Source organism: Nannobrachium achirus (genome assembly GCF_963921795.1).
Source record: "Nannobrachium achirus genome assembly, chromosome: 4".
In the NCBI taxonomy this organism is placed as follows: Eukaryota; Metazoa; Chordata; class Actinopteri; order Myctophiformes; family Myctophidae; genus Nannobrachium; species Nannobrachium achirus.
This window is the reverse complement of record NC_137813.1, coordinates 65,844,730-65,864,439: the sequence shown is the minus strand read 5'-3', so window position 1 is coordinate 65,864,439 and position 19,710 is coordinate 65,844,730. Positions and strand designations below refer to the sequence as shown.

Genomic DNA, 19,710 nt, shown 5'->3' with positions numbered 1-19,710 from the left:
TTTGAACAATATGTTTTTAAATACTTCAAATGGATAGCTACATTGACACATTGTGAGCTTGTAGATCAGCTATTTGAACCATTTAAAATGCTTTTCAAAATAGTAAAAAAAATATCCACCATGGTTTAAGTTACAATGGGATTGAATAGGAAGGGGCGTGTCTGATCAAATGAATATCAATATGTAAATAGGTGTAACTCAGAGTGAGGAGAACCTAAGTGAGTAGACCCTCATTGGCTTCTTTTTGACCATACTGTTATGGGGGTCCTAGAAATTAAAAAAAGTTGAGAAACACTTCACTATATTGAACAGAGCCTTCGATGTCATGCTCTGCATACTATGTTGAACAACTTGAAAACAGTCTGGGGTGTTCACAAAAGCATGGGTCGACAACAATTACCCACATTTGTTTATGAAAGTAAAATATCCTTTTAAGGTGGTCGCCAGCTAACTGGTCCAACATTGGCCAAGATGAAAGTAGCCAATCCACAAGCTTCAACTAAATGTAATGCCTCAAATCCTACAATTATAAGTGCTTTTTGGGGTGGGGGTCCTCAAATGTACCCGCAAGGGTCACATTTAGGTCTGTCATGCATTAATTTAATCAGCTGAATATCAACATACCTTGTAAAATGGATAGTGTGGTAGTTTCCAGCTTAACCATGATGCAGTACATGTTGTCACATATTGTACCTGGCAGACAGGGAGGGGGGGGGTGAATTCACTGAAATGCTATGGCATCATTTAAAATGATCACATCAGGAGGGACCAATTGCAACTCTGACAACTTTACTGTTCTGTTATTCATCGTAAAAATAAAACGTTTTTTTATCATCATTGTTCTTTTATTGTTGTAGGTTAACCTGAAATCATAATAAACAGGCCCTCCACTTTGCATGATAACGTGGCAAAAGCCCTAATTTATAAAAATGAACCATACACAAGTTCAAAACACGGTGCAATTGCATGTTTAAGTACTTAGCAGCACGACGGTGCTGAACATAGCAGATCTAAAAGCTCTCCGTGCATAGCGTGGTCGGCTTTGTGAGCTTGTATAACACTGCAAGATCTGTTATTTTCAGCGTGCGACACCGTCGCCGTGCAAAATATAAATTAGGCTTTGTGGCTTGTGGCCTCGTCTTGTTGTTTTATGGCACTCAACATTCGTGTGCAAAGTAGAATATAATAGAATAATAGCTTACCGTGCGTGCGTTCGGTTCCACTCCAAGTCCACAGCTGTTAGCGTTAGCGGCATAGGTTAGCGGTTGGGAGTTTGAAGAAGAAGATGATGATGATGATGAAGTCAAGCGGATGTGACGTTTTCAAATAGCCTATCTACGTGCGCTTAACGTGCGCTTACGTGCTTACGTCATAAGCCCTGTGGAAATAAGCCTAACATAATACATTAAAATAATGCCCAGGCTATTACAAAAAGAAAATGTATTGTTTATTTATGTCATTTCTGAATTGCGTTATTTGCTCCATATGACATTGATGACGTAATTGCACTGAAAAATTACCATTAAAGGAGTAGTTCACCCCCAAAATGATTGATTACTCACACCATGGAGACTCTAATTCATGTATATATATATATATATATATATATATATATATATATATATATACAGTGTTGGGAAAGTTCACTTTAAAAACGAACTAGTTCAAGTTCAAGTTCAGAACTTCTAAAATGAACTAGTTCATTTTTAGTTCATAATTCCCCATTATGAACTAAAGTTCATGGTTCCCCAAAATGAACTACATAGTTCTTTTTTAGTTCTTTTTTTAACCATATTTTTGCCAGACCCATGAAATGGGTAGGCCTACATAAGCAAATGTCTGTCCGGGTTTTCTATATAAAGGGTATATATGATGATGACATGATGATGACATGCCTACAAAAGGCATGATGTCATAAATGATGATGACAGACAGGGGGTCTGGCACAACCAGGTTGACCTGGTCTAGTTTTTATACTTTTGGCTATTCAAAAAGAAAAAAAAAGGAAAAAAAATATATATAAAGGTCTATATATATATAAATGTTTAGACGTTGCTGCATGCTATTATTTGTCAAAATTATTGACTCAGCCCATATAGAACCACACACAGCAATAATTTCATCCAACTTAACATTGAGGTGCCCACAATATTTATGTGCCCACTGCCTAGTTCCCAGTCTTCCTGCACCCTTATTGTGAAGGGCTGAATGTAATAACCATGTTATTGTCTCATTGTGTGAAATATCATAATATTCAAAACAAATATTTGACTCCAATTGATTCCCCACACAGTATTGACTTGATATAGCAATAAAAAAAAAAATATATTACACAGCAGTTGTGGGAAAACTAAGACATTGTTCAAAAAACACAATTCCGATTTTGGTCATTTTGGAAATAGGGCAAAAAATATATTTTTCTTCAATCTACTGTCTTGACACTCTAACCAAAATTGTTCTATAAACCATAATCTACAAATTGGAAGTGAAAGAAACTTTAACACACATTTGAAATGAAAACAAAAAATTACATGTACAAGGAACCCCACTAGAAAAAAACCAAAAAATTACATGTACAAGGAACCCCACTAGAAGGCAGACGTTTCTAAACCGTGCACAGCATGTTTCCGCGTTGGTTAAAATAGCTGATCTACAAGCTCACGTTGTCTCGTGGATGCGACGCGTTGTGAGCTTGCAGATCAGCTATTTTCGCCGTGCAACACACATAGGACAAAGTATAGTCAGTCAGGCTTGCGAGACGAGGAGGAGATTCACGTGCAGCAGCAGAGTGCAGACAGCACCGCATATCAACGGAGGAACGTTCACGACATGCAGTAGGCACTGCTGCGTGCAGTGCCTACTATTGGAGCATGTGAATGAAAAGAGAGACGAGAGGAGCAGAGGACAGATGACCGCGGAGGCGCGGACCGCCGCATGAACGGCCGACGAACGCCGACGAACGTCGTTCACGGGCGTCAGAATGACCGCGTTCGACAATATCGTTCATCAAGCGAAAACAATTACGTTCAGTTCACGTTCGCCCAAAATATGAACGTGTTCATGAACGATCGTTCTTTGAACGCGTTCGGGTACAACACTGTATATATATATATATATATATATATATATATATATATATATGGGTAATAATAATTATAATAATTATTATTATTACCCTTATCGCATTCCTAAGTCAATAATTTGATTATAATAAATGTAGGGGTAGGGGACCCAAAGACACTTTGGGTCCCCTACCGGAATCAATGGGGGCTTTAGGCTTTATTGGCTTAGGAATGTGACAAAAAAACAAAAAATACATTTCCATGAATTCACGTCTCCATGGGGTGAGTAATCAATAGAAAAAAAGTCATTTTGGGGGTGAACTACTCCTTTAAGAACCCAAAAGGAATGAGTGTGGTGTAATTAACCCGTTATGACTTGAGCCATACGACCTGGGCCTGATTCTACAAATGCCTTAGTTTTCAAACATTGTCATGCCAAGGTCCCCCAAAATGATGTATTTGAACACCACTTCGAGAGACATGTTATATTTAAAGGTTTGGCTGAGGTGGGATTTCTATATATTTGCTTTATTATTTACTTTATTCCATGTACTCTGATCTTGCCATTTGAAAGCCACTGTACTTAATTAAATGTGAATAAACGTGATGTTGAACAACATTTTTCATTCCAATATGTAGTGTGAAAATAGTTATTGTGACCTTCGGTCGCTGTTTCTCTGAAACCGTGCAGATCTTGTGACATCACTCTGACTCACTGACCAAGATGTAGGACTCCCCTTTTTGCCCTTATGCAGCATGGAGATCCCTGATGTCATCAATATTAAGCCCATATCTGGCAACGCCCATGTATCCATATATGGAAATCCCTGATGTCATCAATATTAAGCCCATATCTGGCAAAGCCCATGGACATATCCATATATGGAGATCCCTGATGTCATCAATATTAAGCCCATATCTGGCAAAGCCCATGGACATATCCATATATGCCATATATGGTGTCATCAATATTAACCCCATATCTGGGAATGCCCATATTGTAGTCATTGTATTTCCATATGACCTAATCAAACACTGAGATCCATACATAAAGACAATAGGGTATTTTACTAGTTTGGTACTTAAAATAAGTACTCAGAGCTACTCATTTTCTTAAAAGTGACACTGTGGATTCAACCTTTGTCTCAGAGGGTAATTTTTACTTGATGTAAATGTGAAATATTATAATTTAAGATCTAATATCATGGTAAGAAAAAAAAGAAATATTTTCTTAAAACAAAAATCATCATCTTGTACAATTTTATCTTCTTTAGAATATAATTTTTAAAACTAGACCAATAAGAATTTATGGCTAGATATACGATTGCAAATCTTGCTTAGTTCATTCATTTTTGCAGTGAAAGTGAACGTTTGTAACTCTAATTTTGCTTCTAGGGGGTCCCTGGAACTAAATATGTTGAATGGGGGTCTGTGGCCAAATACATATCATTTTGGGGGTCCTTCACATGAAAAGGTTTGAGAACCACTGACATAGTAGTCTCTCAAGAACAGACTAACTGAGCTCCAGTTGAAGTAAATCAGTCAAAAAACCTTAGAAGGACTCAAAAGACACTTATAGAATCGGGTCAAAATTAATTTTTTCACGATTTAAAAAAAAATAGCAGATCTACTCGGTGCCGCGCTGTGAGCTTGTATATCTGCTATTTTTCAACAGTTAAAGCACAAAACAATGATACACAATAATGTGTACCCGTTCTAAATGGGTTTAAATAATTGTGGTGAGCTTGTAGATCGGCTATCACTAAATAGGAGCTATGCTATGGGGCTTTTAAGCCGTGACATAATTTTGTAGTCAGACCCCCAAGCAGATTTACCGTATTGTCAATATGGGCAGTGCTGTGTCCCTCGCTATTTCAACAGATCCGAGACAAAAATAACGACTAAAGTATAATTCTACCACTTTCCTGTCAACAAGAAAGAGAAGAAAAATTAGCTTATAGTAAAAAGATTCACAGGCGCTGGTGCCATTTGGCAGCAGAAGTTCTCCTCCGCCTACAAAATGATGTCAGACTTAAGAGGCCCATGACTAAAACTATGACTAAATATATTTTGTCAACAAATGAAAACTAGACTAAAAATGTTACGGAGGGACTTGTTTAGAAGAGATCCAGTAATGTTGCGTGTGGGTGTCACACACACTCACACAATAGTCGATCTGCAACATGTTTTGAGCTTTCAGGTAAGTATAAATCAGACCCTACAACGCCAAAACACATTTTAAGCTTTCGTGATATTTAGGCAACTAAAACTAGACTTAAACTAAAACTTTTCAGATGACTAAAATGTGAACTAAAACTAAATTGATTTTTTTTTTCAAAAGACTGACTACATTTTTGCACTTAACACCTTCCGATTCCCAAGTGGCCACTAAAACCTTCCTTTTGGCCTGTTTCTCAAGTTTAGTTGCTTGTTTGGGCTTTCTGTCTAATGTTGTTTAAACCAGTGGTTCTCAAACAGTTTCATGTCAACGGCATTATTTGTCTGCCGAGGACCCTATCTTGTGCCAGGGGCCCACATACAACATGTGTTTCAAAAATGTTCAACATTTCTTATTTTTTTTTATAAAATAGCCTGTAGATTGGCTATTCTCAAATGTGGCTTAGCCCCTTTTTTTGTCTTGTTTTCGTAAACCTGGCCGCTTGTTTCTCTTGCAAAATGTGGCAACACTAAACATGGTGTGTGTGTGTGTGTGTGTGTGTGTGTGTGTGTGTGTGTGTGTGTGTGTGTGTGTGTGTGTGTGTGTGTGTGTGTGTGTGTGTGTGTGTGTGTGTGTGTGTGTGTGTGCGTGCGTGCGTGCGTGCGTGTAGGAGCGCGTGTCGTTCCTCTACTCTCTGTACCAGCGTCTGGTGGCGGGCTGCGTGCTGTTGGACGCCTCCCAGTGCATGCTGGGTAACTTCTCGTGGCCGGAGCTGTGTGACGTCATCGTGGAGCATGTGGACAGCCTGACCTCTGACCTCCACAGAGCCAATGACGCGGTGAGTTCAGGCTGTAAAACCTAACCTCGCCTCACCAGGCTTTCCTGAGAGAAAGCCTGGTATTCGTTTACTAAACAGGTTGGTTGATCCGGTCTAGACCAGATGATATCTTACGTCATTTTGTATTCAAAACGGACTACACTTTGGCCGGAACTACCGACCGGAATCAGTTTTATCCCAGTTAGCGCATGCGCAAAACCAGGTTAAAACTGATTCCGGTCGGTAGTTCCGGCCAAAATGTAGTCCGTTTTGAATACAAAATGACGTAGGACGTCATCCGCTCCCGACCGGATCAAAAGCCCGGAATTGGAAGCGATCCCAGGCTAGTAAAACCACCAGTGTTCAATCTTGTCTTCAAATATCGTTGTTGTCGGGTGGAAACCTTATTGTACTGTATGTCCAAAACTGTTTGTTTTGTATTTATCATTTTAAAAATGCATTAAAACAGTGAAAATAGCCGAACTACAAGCCGATTTTTGAGCGGTGCTACCTGCTACTACGTCTGGCTATGTGTGTGTGAGCACGGATTTGTGTGTAGCACGGATCTCCATGACTGATGTCACAGACAAAACGGCCCATACAAGGAGACATGCATGTGTGTAGAGTTTGATACCAAGGTGCGATTTTAATATAGACATATTATAGAGCACTTATAAAAGCACTTATAGTAGCCCACTTAAAGCACTTATAAATCAAATCACACTCAAATTGTTTGCATGATGAAGATGTATTCTGTGATAAAAATTCATACAGCCTAACCATAGCTCCAAATTATTTCGGAAGCCCCAGTGACAACATGAAATGCTTTAATACCCCATGCTTTAACTAATCAAACAAATAGCAGATATACAAGCTCACAGCCCGGCACCGAGTGCCTCGCTGTGAGCTTGTAGATCTGCTATTTTTGAAAAACAATTTGGTCAAATGGTCAAAAATGTCTGTGCAAATCTTGAATGAATATATTTTTTCAAAAGCGAACATTTGAAACTCAAATATTTGCTTCTGGGGGGATCACTGAAACATAATATTTTGAGATTGGGGTCAGCGGCCAAATACATATAATTCTAGGGGTCCTTGACATGAAAAGCTTTGAGAAACCTCTGATGATAGAAACATGTGTTTTTCAAAAATATTTAGAAGACATTAGAATCGGGTCAAAAAAGACTGGCAAATAGAAAATAGAATAGAAAAATAAAATAAAAACAGCAGATCTACAACATGCAGCGCAGAACTCGGTGTTGCGCTTTGAGCTTGTATATCTGCTATATTTTTAATAGTTAAAGCATAAAATATGGTTAAAGTAATAAGGTCTTGATGGATTAACATTGTCCTCTCTCTCTCTCTCTCTCTCTCTCTCTCTCTCTCTCTCTCTCTCTCTCTCCAGATGGTGCAGCTGCAGAGTGTGTGTGACAGTAAGAGTGTGTGTGTGCGTGAGCTGCAGAGGAGCCAGCAGGGGGTGCTGTCTCGCCTGGAGGAGAGCGTGAGGCAGCGGGAGCAGGCCTGGGACGCTCACCGCAAGGAGACGGACCAGCAGCACGCGCACGCCCTCACACAACTGCACAACAAGGCACAGGTAACGCAACACACACACACACGCATGCGCGTGCCAGTGGTGTAAAGCAGTGGTTCTCAACTTGTGGTTTCAGGACCCCCCCAGAGGGGTCCCCAAATTATTTTGGGGAGTCCCCCAGACGATTAACTTACTGTGCAACGTTGTTTTCTCACTCAACAGTACATAAACCAACATAAAGTTTAACCCATTTAGTGCTCCAGACATGAAATCCAAGCTGCCGGCTGCCTGCTCCGTCCGCGGCCAGTCTCTTATTTTGAAGGCCGGAAGTAGATCGCACTCACAATTCCCTACTTGACGATGTTTGAGATTTACCCGGAAGTGTTGTCGTCCAAAGCGTAAACAGTAATGGCGGATCGATGCCTTTCAGCTTGTACTATTTTAGCGAGAATCCAATGCCATCCTTGGCATCAAAAGTGTTTTTTGGAGAAAATGGACATCAAAGATGAGAAAGACCGTTGGCTTCCATGTTAGGGGATCACTATTGTGTGCACGTGGATGCGCAATGATGATGAATCGGCGAGTCCACCCGTGCCAGCACTTTCCAACGGACGGTACGTAGCCCTTGCCAGCTTTACTGTATATACAGTAAATATCTTGCGTATAGTCGGGATCGGCACTATAAATACCCGAGTATATTTCGCGAGTATACTCGGGATCGGCTACAAATGAGTTAAGTGTACAGAAGGTATCTACACATTTCCTCCTCCGTGTCATCAGCGCCCACACCCTAGGTGGGTTTGGCAAAGGGGCCTTTCTGTGTGGAGTTTGCATGTTCTCCCCGTGTCTCCTAGGGTTGATACCCTCACAAAAACATGCAGTAGGCCTGGTTTCTATACCGCCTACCCCTGGCCAGCCGGGGCTCCCCACGCGTGGCAGAGGGAGAGCAGAAACCAGGATTACAGCTTAGGCAATTGGCACTGGGTGGAAAAATGGGTTACAAAATTGTGGGATAAAAATTAACAGTTCTACTGCCAGATGTATTATTTATTTATTGGGGCTGGTGCCAGCAAAAAGCAGCTTACCTTTGCGATGTTATAGAAAATTAGGCCAAAGGCCAAACTGAGGGGCAGCGGCGGCCAAGGCCTTCATGGCCTCCATGAAATTCCTTGTTATTATACTGTATTTATCATAAATGTATCTCTCTCTCTCTCTCTCTCTCTCTCTCTCTCTCTCTCTCTCTCTCTCTCTCTACAAATGCAAAATTTAACAAAATGGTCACTTGACAAAATGTTATATTCCCAGGTCAGCTGCACAGGTGCAATGCATTATTGTTAATTGTGGCACGTTTACTAACATGCCAATTTTAGCTGCACTTGAACAACCGTTCAAGGCTGCCATATCCAGCCCAAGAAACCGTAGAAACAGGGGAAAAATGTAATGTACTTCTTAAAATAAATGTATCATGCCTGTTGCTAAGGTATGGCAACATGACTGGTGTCTTGCACGTGTGCGACACCAGTCATTAGGGCTGTCACAATTATTACATAATTGTCTAATCGCGATTATTTGACATAATCGTGATTATTTTTCGTAATCGTCATAATCGTTTCCATGTAAAAAAATAGTGGAAATAGCAGATCTACGCGTTGTGAGCTTGTAGATCAGCTATTTCCACTATCAATGTTCTTTTTTAAGTATGAAGTTGTCAAAAATGTCAGTAATTTATTTGTATATTTAGGTTATGTGTCATATCTACCATGTGCAACTTCAAAGCCTAAAAGCCGAACAGAAATATAATTGTCAACGACAAAAACACAATTAAATCGTTAATCGCAATTATTTTAGTGACAATTAATCGTAATGTAAAATTCCATAATCGTGTCATGTTGCCATACCTTAGCTTTTTCTGAACTGACGCCACTGCTCTCTCTCTCTCTCTCTCTCTCTCTCTCTCTCTCTCTCTCTCTCTCTCTCTCTCTCAGCTGTATCACTCTCAGGTGGAGTCTCTCCGCCTGCGCGCCTCCTCTCTGGAGCGCGAGCGCGCCGCCGCCGCCTCCGACCTGGCCCGCCTGCGGGGTCTCCTGGCCCGGAGCCGGGGGGCGCGCGCCGCGCTCCTCTCGGCGTGCACGCTCCTGGCCGGCGCGCTTGTGCACACCTACCGCCGCGCGCGAGCCCTCTCGGCCCAGCGGGCGCTGTTCTACCGCCTCCTGGTGGAGAGGGAGGGAGTGGAGACCGAGGTCAGGAGACTGGTGGACGCACTGGGAGGAGAAGAGGAGGCCGGAGGTAGGGCTAGTGGTGGAATAAGTACTCAACAGTGTTGATTTTGTCGACTTAAAACTATGACGAAAAATGTTTGTCGACTGCATTTTTTTCACTGACGAAAAATAAATAAAAACTAAATAAAAAATAAGCTGTGATGACTAAAACTAAAACTAAATATATTGACAATTTTGTAAACAAGATAAAAACTAGACTAAAATGTTAGGGAGGGCTAGTCCCTGGAGAAGACAGTCATATTATGTTTCGTTGCTCTCAGGTGTTGCATGCTGAAAATGAGTGAATGTGAATGAATTAATCTCTCCACTCCGACATGTCTCCTTTCCGACATGTCTCCATTCCGACACTAACCCTATCTCTAACCCTAACCCTAAACCTAACCCCATGGGAGTGTCGCCACTCCGACAATAAGAAGTCAATTTCGGAGTGGCGACATGTCGGAATGGAGAGAGCCTCCCGCTGAAAATTGCAGATCTAGTTGACTAAATCAACTGTAGATTTAGTTGCCTAAAATCCTATGATATTTAGTCGACTAAAATTAGACTAAAACTAAAACTTTTCAGGTGACTAAATTATGACTAAAACTAAATCTAAATGTGCCGTCAAAAACAACACTGGTACTCATAATGTTTTACTTTAGTAAAACATTTCAAAATGTATGAGTAAAAGTACGAAGGTATTGGTATCCAAATGTACCTAAAGTACCAAAAGTAAAAGTCCAAAATGTTTGGAAATAGCGGGTGCCAACATTGACATAGGGGTGGGTTATCACTGGCACACTGAGCGTGAGAGAGTGCACTCATATCTATATGCAATTTAAATCCTGCATACAATTCAAACTGATAACTTTGACTGAGGAGAGAGTCTAGGAGATAAGTGGGTTATTGCTTCAGTCTGATGATCATTATGCCTACAGTACATCTTAATGTAAAAGAATATATTTCTTAAGAACAAAAATAAACGTAAGTTTGAAAAAGCTCAGAAAAATAGCTAATATTTGTAACTAGGCACACAAAGCCATACGTACTGTAACACAACTCAGAATGTTTTTGCCTATGACTTGCCCAAAATATGTCGATTATTAACCGATTATGTCATGAAATTATCGATTACTGATGATTACCCATATATTTTATTTATTTGTACTCCTAGCAGGCGGTGAGCAGAGGACGGGGAGCGGACTGAGGCGGTGGAGGAAAGCGGTGTGTGCCGTGCTGGCGGCTAACAGGTAGGGATGAGGCGATATGACATTTTCATATGACGGTTATTGTGACCAAAGAAATCAGGATTCACGATATCATCGCGATAATCAAAATATCCCCAACCTCCATTATCCTGAGGCAGAACATTTGCCAAAAAATAGCAGATCTACTTGAGCTTGTAGATCGGCTACTTTTTGGCAAAGGGATTTGTTGAAGAGTGGAAAAAACGACTGCATCAAGTACGTATATTATTAAGTACGTTTTAATCAGAGGTCTTCAACATGGTGTCTGGGACCCCTAGGGGGTCCTCAGAGTTACTACAGGGGGTCCTCCAAATCTTTGTGTGATAGAAACATTTTTTCTCCTTTTTTATAGTAACCACTTGAACCCTAACGTCACTATTCTTTAGCCAAAAATAGCAGATCTACAAGCTCACAACGCCGTTGTGAGCTTGTAGATAGTCTATTTTCGAAGAGTTTTGGTGTAGAGCGGAAAAAAGGACACACTAAGTACAGAGTGAAAGGCCAAGTTTATCAAGTATTGACTGTACAAGTGGTTACATATCTGATAACACAAATTGACATGAATCCAAAATACACTGATGATTGTGCCATCAAACGATGAAACTATATGGAATCTGGGGGTCCCTGCTTCATCTCTCTCTCAGCTAAGGGGTCCTTGGCCTGAAAACATTGAAGAACCCCTGGTTTAAATGGTACAGGATATGCAGCTCGGGCAAATAAAAGGTGAATTGATCCCAGTGCATGACGGAGGACGATATCATGATAAGTTAAATCCCACAATAAAAGTGTTTTTTATCACAATAAACGATACATTCGCTTATGGTCCCATCCCTACTAACAGGTTGCTAGCGTTAGCCAGGAGCTCGTGCGTGGCGCTCCGCGTGGAGAGGAGAGGAGGAGGAGGAGGAGAGGATGGAGGGATGAGGAGAGGAGAGGATGAGGGAGGGAGGAGAGGAGGGCAAGAAGAGGAGGAGGAGGAGGATGGTTGGAGGCCGGCGGTGTGTGTGTGTGTCTGTGGGCAGACACCACCAGCCAAGAGGACGCTCACACCCACAACAGGTAGGCACGCACACACACACACACACACACACACACACACACACACACACATAGTGCTGTCACGATTATGACATTTTACATGACGATTAATTGTCACTCAAATAATGGCGATTAACGATTTAATTGTGTTTTGTCGTTGACAATTGCATTTCTGTTTGGCTTGTAGGCTTTGAAGTTGCACATGGTAGATATGACACATAACCTAAATACACAAAGAAATGAAGGAGATATTTGACAAGTTTGCACTTTTAAAAGAACATTGATAGTGGAAATAGCCGACCTACAAGCTCACAACGCGTCGCATCGCGACACGTTGTGAGCTTGTAGATCTTGGAGATCCAGCTTGTAGATCCACTATTTATTAAATGTTTGAACATATATAAGCATTTTTCAACATGTAAACGATTATGACGATTATCACAAAATAATTGCGATTATGTCAAGAAATTGCGATTAGATGTAATAATTGTGACAGCTCTACACACACACACAAACACAAACACACGCACAGACACACTAGTGGTGGGCAAAACCATTCATTTCGTTGAACGAGTCATTTCGTTCATGTTCACACAGCAGTGATCAGTTCAAATGATTCGTTCACGCTCAGTGTTCAGTGGTGCTTCCCTGCCGGGTCTCGCGCAAAGATATACATTTTGACCATTTGAAAATAGCCGATCTACAAGCTCACAATGTGTCGCAGCTTGTAGATCAGCTATTTTCAAATGATTTATACATTTGAAAACTTCAAGTAGGACATTCTGCACTTTTGCTACTTTTAAGTACATTTTGATAACCATACTTTTGTACAAAGTACATTTTGAATTCCAGACTTTTACTTGTAACGGAGCATTTCTCCATTCCAGTATTGATACTTTTACTTAAAGGGCCACTTCACCTCTGGGACAACCAGATCTTATTTTATTGTTGTTTGGGACACGATCAACACAATCCTGAGTAATTTTTTGTGTTCAATCTGTGTTTTGAGATATTTTAGTATTTCAGCATGACTAGTGATGCATTTTGCATCATATGATGCAGCATGATGATGCAAAATGCTGATGTTGATCGTGTCCCAAACAACAATAAAATAAGAACTGGTTGTACCAGAGGTCAATTGAACATTACAAGGACTTTGTTTATGATTTAAGAATTTAAAATTATAGAAAGGACAAAAAGGGTAGGCACTATAAGCTTCGGCTTCTGCCTAGTCCTTTTCGGTTGAATTTTTTATTTTATGTTGTTATTGTTTTACAATGATTTTAAGCTTGAACCGAAATAAAAAACATTCATTCATTAAAAAAAAGTGGGCCTTTAAGTAAACATTTTAGTACTTTTTCCACTACTGGACATGGGTAGGCAGAGGGGTGAATGAAAGCGTAATATTTTAAGGAAATGAACGAATCGTTCACGGTTCTTTCTTGTGATTCATTCTTATGAACAAATCATTCAGGAAATAAACGAATCATTCACTGTTCTAGTTCTGGTCCGGCCCTGTAGTGGAAAAGGGGCTTATTTCACAATCGTCATAATCATCATGATCGTTTCCATGTTGAAAAATGTTCAGACATTTTTAAACCTGTCAAAAAATGGCACGTTGAGAGCTTGTAGAACAGTTAATGATGATGGCCTGTTGGCCTCCGCTATTGGTCATTGTCTCTCTTTTTGATATTCATTGTCATAAAACCTTTCAGTGTATTTTAAAAATGTACATCTGCGTGCGTGCGTGCGAGCGTGCGTGCGTGCGTGCGTGCGTGTGTGCGTGCGTGCGGCATGTATGTTCCAGATAAGGAGGATGATGATGCTGATGATGTTGATGATAAGGAGGAAGGTGGTGCAGCAGGGTTTGTGCGTTGGCTGCGGTCCAAACATTTCTCCTCTGTGGTCCTCTCCTCCATGACACAACTGCAGGAAGCGCAAACGCACACTGGTAACCACACACACACACACACACACACACACACACACACACACACACTGGTAACTACACAAACACACTAGAGCCACGTCTGTACTGTATTGTATTCTAAGTAGCCACGTGTATTGGTTACTCTCTCACACCACACAATAGACCTTATTTACACCGCGGACATCTTTGATCACATGACCACATCGGGTAGCAAGCAGCCAATCCTGCCTTACCCAAAATGCTGTTTTGAGCTTCTGATTGGCTGCTTGCTACCCGACGTGGTCATGTGGTCAAAGATGGCCGCTGTGTGAATAATGTCTATAGAGAGTATGCACCAAGAGGGCGATAGCAAGAGGGGGGATTAGACCCGTACTTCCCGTTTCTGCGTGGCGTAGGTGGATACCTTTTTAGGAGGCAGAAGCATGTTTGGAGTCTATTCATTTACAATGAGAGAGCTAACGTGAACACAGAGCAAAATAATAGTTCAGATGCTATGGTCACTGAACTAAATATTCGACCCGATCATCACAAGCCACATAATATTAACAAAATTGTCATACTAAAGTGGCTTTTTTCAGTCACACAACAAAGGAGAGAATCAACTTTATTATTGCTCTTTATCTGTCCCAGCAACACACTCTCGCGGGATCTATAGCACCAGTAAACAGGACGTGTGCGAGATTTGCAGTCAGAGCCAGCGCCCACTTAGGAGTCTATTTGTAGGATTTGTGTACCATGTCGTAGTGGATCCAGTGAGGTTGAGCTATCTTCATTAATTAAATATCTTTGGTATGCATATCCACTGGGACCCGCCCCCCTAATCTAGACTGAGTGGCAAAACATTGAGCAGCATTGAGCATTGTAGTTTGGAAGTGCTAGTTGCAAATCACTCAACGGCCCTGCATAGCACCTGTTTCTAAATTGCACATATGTAGGAGGCAGCAGGATGTTGTGTTGTTGAAAACGAGCGCTTCCAAACTCTGACACTTGGAAAAAATAATCCCCTGCACAGAATGTCTTGACAGAAAGAAGCTCATAACATGCGTATGGTGAATTTTTATGAAACAAAAACTTTGCAGATAGAAAAGGATAATTCAAGCTTTTAGTACAGCTGCAATGTTGGTGAGTTTAACTTTGTTTAATACAATCAGAAAGGGCTTTTCTGTTTGGATGTATGGGCTGTCAATGGCAGAAATTAGTTTTTTGCCACTCAGTAGGCCTTCCCACATAATTTCCAGCAACAGTGATGTCACGCGCATACCCTCTATTCCTCCCATCTGGTCTTCTTTAGACTCCACCCCTCCAGAAGTGATGTCAGCAGCTCGGGAAGGTTTGTCCCACCTCTTGGAACATCTTCTCGGCCAGTCGGATGTGGTCTCTGGTCCCGCCCCCTACAGAGGAAAGCAGTGTCCACTGGTGGTGAGGCTGGGGCGGGGCCTGGCACGACTGACAGCTCCACCGGTCAATAGGAAGGTAAGACTTTCATATCTATACTATAATTTTGCGAATGTCTGTCTGAGTGAGTGTCTGTCTGTATGAAACAGCGTTTCTCCTCGGTGGCTGGAGCAATTGATCTGAAATCGCATCACCATCAGCATATGAACACACCTGACATAACTGTGAAGCCCGTTTGTCACTTTCACAAATCGTATGCTGTATAATAGCATTTTTATGGTGTATCTATATCTATTTAGCCTACAGTACCTTTTGTGACCACACATGTTAAGGGAGGGGCGCTGTTGTTCAGGCCATGCACAATCACACACAAACACACACACACACACACGGGGGGGGGGGGGGGGGGAGTGTGTGTGTGTGTGTGTGCAGGCGGGCAGGCGGGGGGGGGGGGGGGGGGGGGGGGTTAGCCATTAAACGAAACGGGTATTTCTTACATTGATGCTCCTACATATTATCATGCAAGCACCAGTTAAAGTTACTTTCCATCCCTCATATACTGTATGCACAGTGCACATCCCATAACCCACACACTGCACATCATTTTGGAGCTCATATCTTTGAACGGGTAAGGGCTAGTTTAGATAGACAAGCAGAATTCCTCTCACTTCACACCCTGGCATGTGCTTGCTCGGCGTGTGGCATTGTTTGACGCGTTCAGGGTTTCGGTACCCAGCATTGGATGATGGCAGTATTGAGACGTCAAGGTGTCCTGAGCTGTTGACGCTTAGCGAGACAATGAATCTGAGAAGTGGACACTTCAGTGAAAAAGAAAAGACAGGGAGCACCGGAGCAGCGGACCTTCGATGCTGTCATTTCACCTGTCCAAAAACTGCCCCCCACTGCTGCACCCCCGCCCCGTCCAGTGTTGATTTCGTCGACTAAAACTATGATGAAAAATGTTTGTCGACTGCGTTTTTTTCACTGACGAAAACTAAATAAAAAATAAGCTGTGATGACTAAAACTAAGACTAAATATACTGACTATTTCGTCAACAAAATTGACGAAATACTAGACTAAAACATTAGGGAGGGACTAGTGGAGAAGAAAGTCATTTTATGTTTGGTTGCTCTCAGGTGTTGCGTGCTGAAAATAGCCGATCTACAAGCTCACAACTTGTTGTGAGCTTGTAGATCTGCTATTTTCAGCACACAACCAAGTGTAAGATCAGTCATTACGATGCTATCAAGGCCTGCCAAAATGCATTTCAGTTGACTAAATCAACTGTAGATTTAGTCGCCTAAAATATTATATTTAGTTGACAAAAAATAGACTAAAACTAAAACTTTTCAGTTGATTAAATTATGACTAAAACTAAATGACATTTTATTCAAAAGACTATGACTAAAACTAAATCAAAATTTGCTGTCAAAAACAACATTGGCCCCGACCCAGAGTTTTTATCTAGCAGCTATCAGGCTTCTGAACAAAACCCAAATCTTTCACTGATGCATGTTAATGACTTAAAAGCAACATGATACTGGCATGCACTATACTGAATGCACTTCATGTATTTTAAGACCTATTTTATTACAAGATGCTGATTTTAACATGCTCAGGATCTTCTTCAGGAATAGTATCTAAGCGGATGGAAACGCTGAAGCAATACGTTGCGGACTCTATTCTTCTCTTGTATTGCCATTTGTCCAGCACCTGGGCTAGAATGGATTTGTGCATGCACACCCTGGCGACAGAAACTATGCCTAAACCTAACCTTAAAGGAGTAGTTCACCCCCAAAATGACTTTTTTTCTATTGATTACTCACGCCATGGAGACTTGAGTTCAGAATATTTTTAGTTTTTTGTCACATTCCTAAGACAGACCTAATTTGATTACAATAAATGTACAATATGATTCCGATACGGAATCAATGGGGGTAAATTTACAATGATATTTTTTTTTTAAAGTCGTTTTGGGGGTGAACTACTCCTTTAATCCCAATAAAATAATTTGTGACACATATTAGATAAATAAACTGGGAGAGGGATTCGATCCCGAGGTGCTGGGATTGGAAGTAGAGGTCTTCACGGGTCCAAAAAAACGAACCGAAATCGAAATGTACCGTCAAATTTCGACCGATTCCGACCTGTTCCGAAATAATAATCAAATTACAAATCCAAACCCGAGTGGCCCCGTAACGGTCTCGTCCGATTCCGTCCCGTTCCGACTTTCTTTCTTTTTTTACTGACCGAAACCCGTGACATGTTGCCCCGAAATCCTTTTATTTCCGAGGTTCCGACAGACCTGACCATTTAATCATTATTAAAATCCCCTTTCATGTACCGAGATGATGAGATGAGATCCCTCACTCTCGGCAGCTGTGCGGCGTGCGCTGTTAACTGATTGACAGGCAGAAGAAGGCTGCCAAGGAATCTTTAACATCGAAGCAAATGTCAGGGATAAAGGAATACTTTTAGGCTATTTTCGGTTTGTTTGTCATGGTTTAACTTGTAGGCGAGTGCTTTCTCATCAGCCTGGAGTAGCTGCTACGCATCACGCACACGCATGCATTATGCACGCACCAAGCTCTTTTTTCCCCGCTGTAAATCTGATCTTAGACCAGCATTATCATCTCACAGTTACACAACCATTCTCATGTCGCTGCCTCGCGGCTAATTACGGACCTGAATCTGATCCTAGGTCAGCCTAAACACAGCACAGCACACACGTTAAACAGAACTCCAGTTTGTTCCGTATCCTGATCATAGCGCAGCAGCGCACACCAGCGCACACACACACATTGATTGATTGCTTTACAGTTTGCATAAAAAGCAGAAAGTACACACACGTCACACACACAGTACGGGTCCTATCGGGTCCTCTCGGGTTATACACATGATGATTACTGGGCCTCTGTAAAAAGGTATTGGCAATTTTTAGGGGCAAGCTTCCGGAATTCTGAAACACGCTTCAGCGTGCTTCAAAGAAGGGGACGTTCGGTAGGCCAATCAGATGCAGGACTCGCTCTTTCCCAGAGGCACTTGCTTTGGCAATGCAAACGTGTGTCTCCGCATGCCAATAAAGCTCCTTTGAATTGAATTGAAGTCCTGGATAAGATGCGCTGTGACTGGCCACTTTGAGTGGCAGCGTGCTTTCCAAACTTCTGCCAATACTTTTTTACAGGTCGTGCCAATGAACTGCATGAGGTATCTAGCTTTTTAGCTGGCCAATCATAGGCCTTGAGGGACTTGAGTCTATTTAGCACTGTTGTGGTGGTATTGTGCAGCATATGCCAGTCATGTCCCTGGGCTTTCCTTGCTAGGGTGAGGGTATAGCATCCTCTTGTCGGAGGCCGGCCAGGGCAATTCCCACTAGTACTGGCAGGTGGAACACAGGGGTGGGTTTCAGGCAGCCGGTTATGGTCCTAAGATCATAATATGATCTTAGGATAGTGTTATCATATTATGATAACACTGCTGTAGAATGTATGTACACCACTCAGCTACAGTCCCCCGCATAAGTGGGGTGTAGGGATGGGACGATACGCGATATTATCGTTTATCGTGATAAAAAACACTCACGATATTCGTATCGTGGAGATTTAATGTATCGTGATATCGTCCTCCGTCATGCACTGGGATCAATTCACCTTTTATTTGCAGAGCTGCATATCCGGTACCACTTAAACCCTCTATTGGTAAAAGTTACTTATAATATACGTACTTGATACAGTCATTTTTTCACTCTCTATCAAATGTCTTTGCCAAAAAATAGCAGATCTGTTGCGACACATTGTGAGCTTGTAGATCGCCTATTCTTGGCAAATGTTCCACCCCAGGATAATGGATTTTGATTATCACATTAATATCGTAAATCGCGATAATCCAAGTTATAAATGTGTTGTCCTCCTCCAGACGCTGGTCTCCTCCCTGCAGCAGCACTTCCTGCTTTTCAGCCAACGGCTGCACTCGGCCGAGGTAGAGAGGCGGTCCCTCAGGCTGGAGTTGGCCAATCTGAAACGAGCATCCAAGGGTAACCGTGGAAACCACCGCCACGGCCACAAGGACCCCTGTGACTTGGTGAGGCTGCCCACCACACTGCCTGAAATTATGTGTCTTTATGTTGAATGAGAGCTAATATGGCGTGAGGTTTAGTAACTAAGTACATGTACTCAAGTACTGTACTTAAGTATCAGAGTGCAGTACACCTCACAACCGATGCGGTCGTGTAGTGAGAAAAATGCGAGAACATGGCCGCCAATCGGTTTAACTC

The 19,710-nt window shown here is 41.8% G+C and overlaps 1 protein-coding gene across 1 annotated transcript in view; it reads left to right on the top strand.

The window, feature by feature from the left end:
• Positions 1 to 19,710, top strand: part of ccdc171 (coiled-coil domain containing 171) — a gene marked incomplete at its 5' end in the record, with an annotated part of 62,644 nt that overhangs the window by 27,267 nt on the left and 15,667 nt on the right. Inside the window, 6 exons of the mRNA XM_080723504.1 lie at positions 5,891 to 6,058; positions 7,443 to 7,631; positions 9,554 to 9,854; positions 13,919 to 14,062; positions 15,333 to 15,514; positions 19,353 to 19,517. Of these exons, the coding sequence (XP_080579630.1) occupies positions 5,891 to 6,058; positions 7,443 to 7,631; positions 9,554 to 9,854; positions 13,919 to 14,062; positions 15,333 to 15,514; positions 19,353 to 19,517 (1,149 nt within the window). The remainder of the gene's footprint in view (positions 1 to 5,890; positions 6,059 to 7,442; positions 7,632 to 9,553; positions 9,855 to 13,918; positions 14,063 to 15,332; positions 15,515 to 19,352; positions 19,518 to 19,710) is intronic.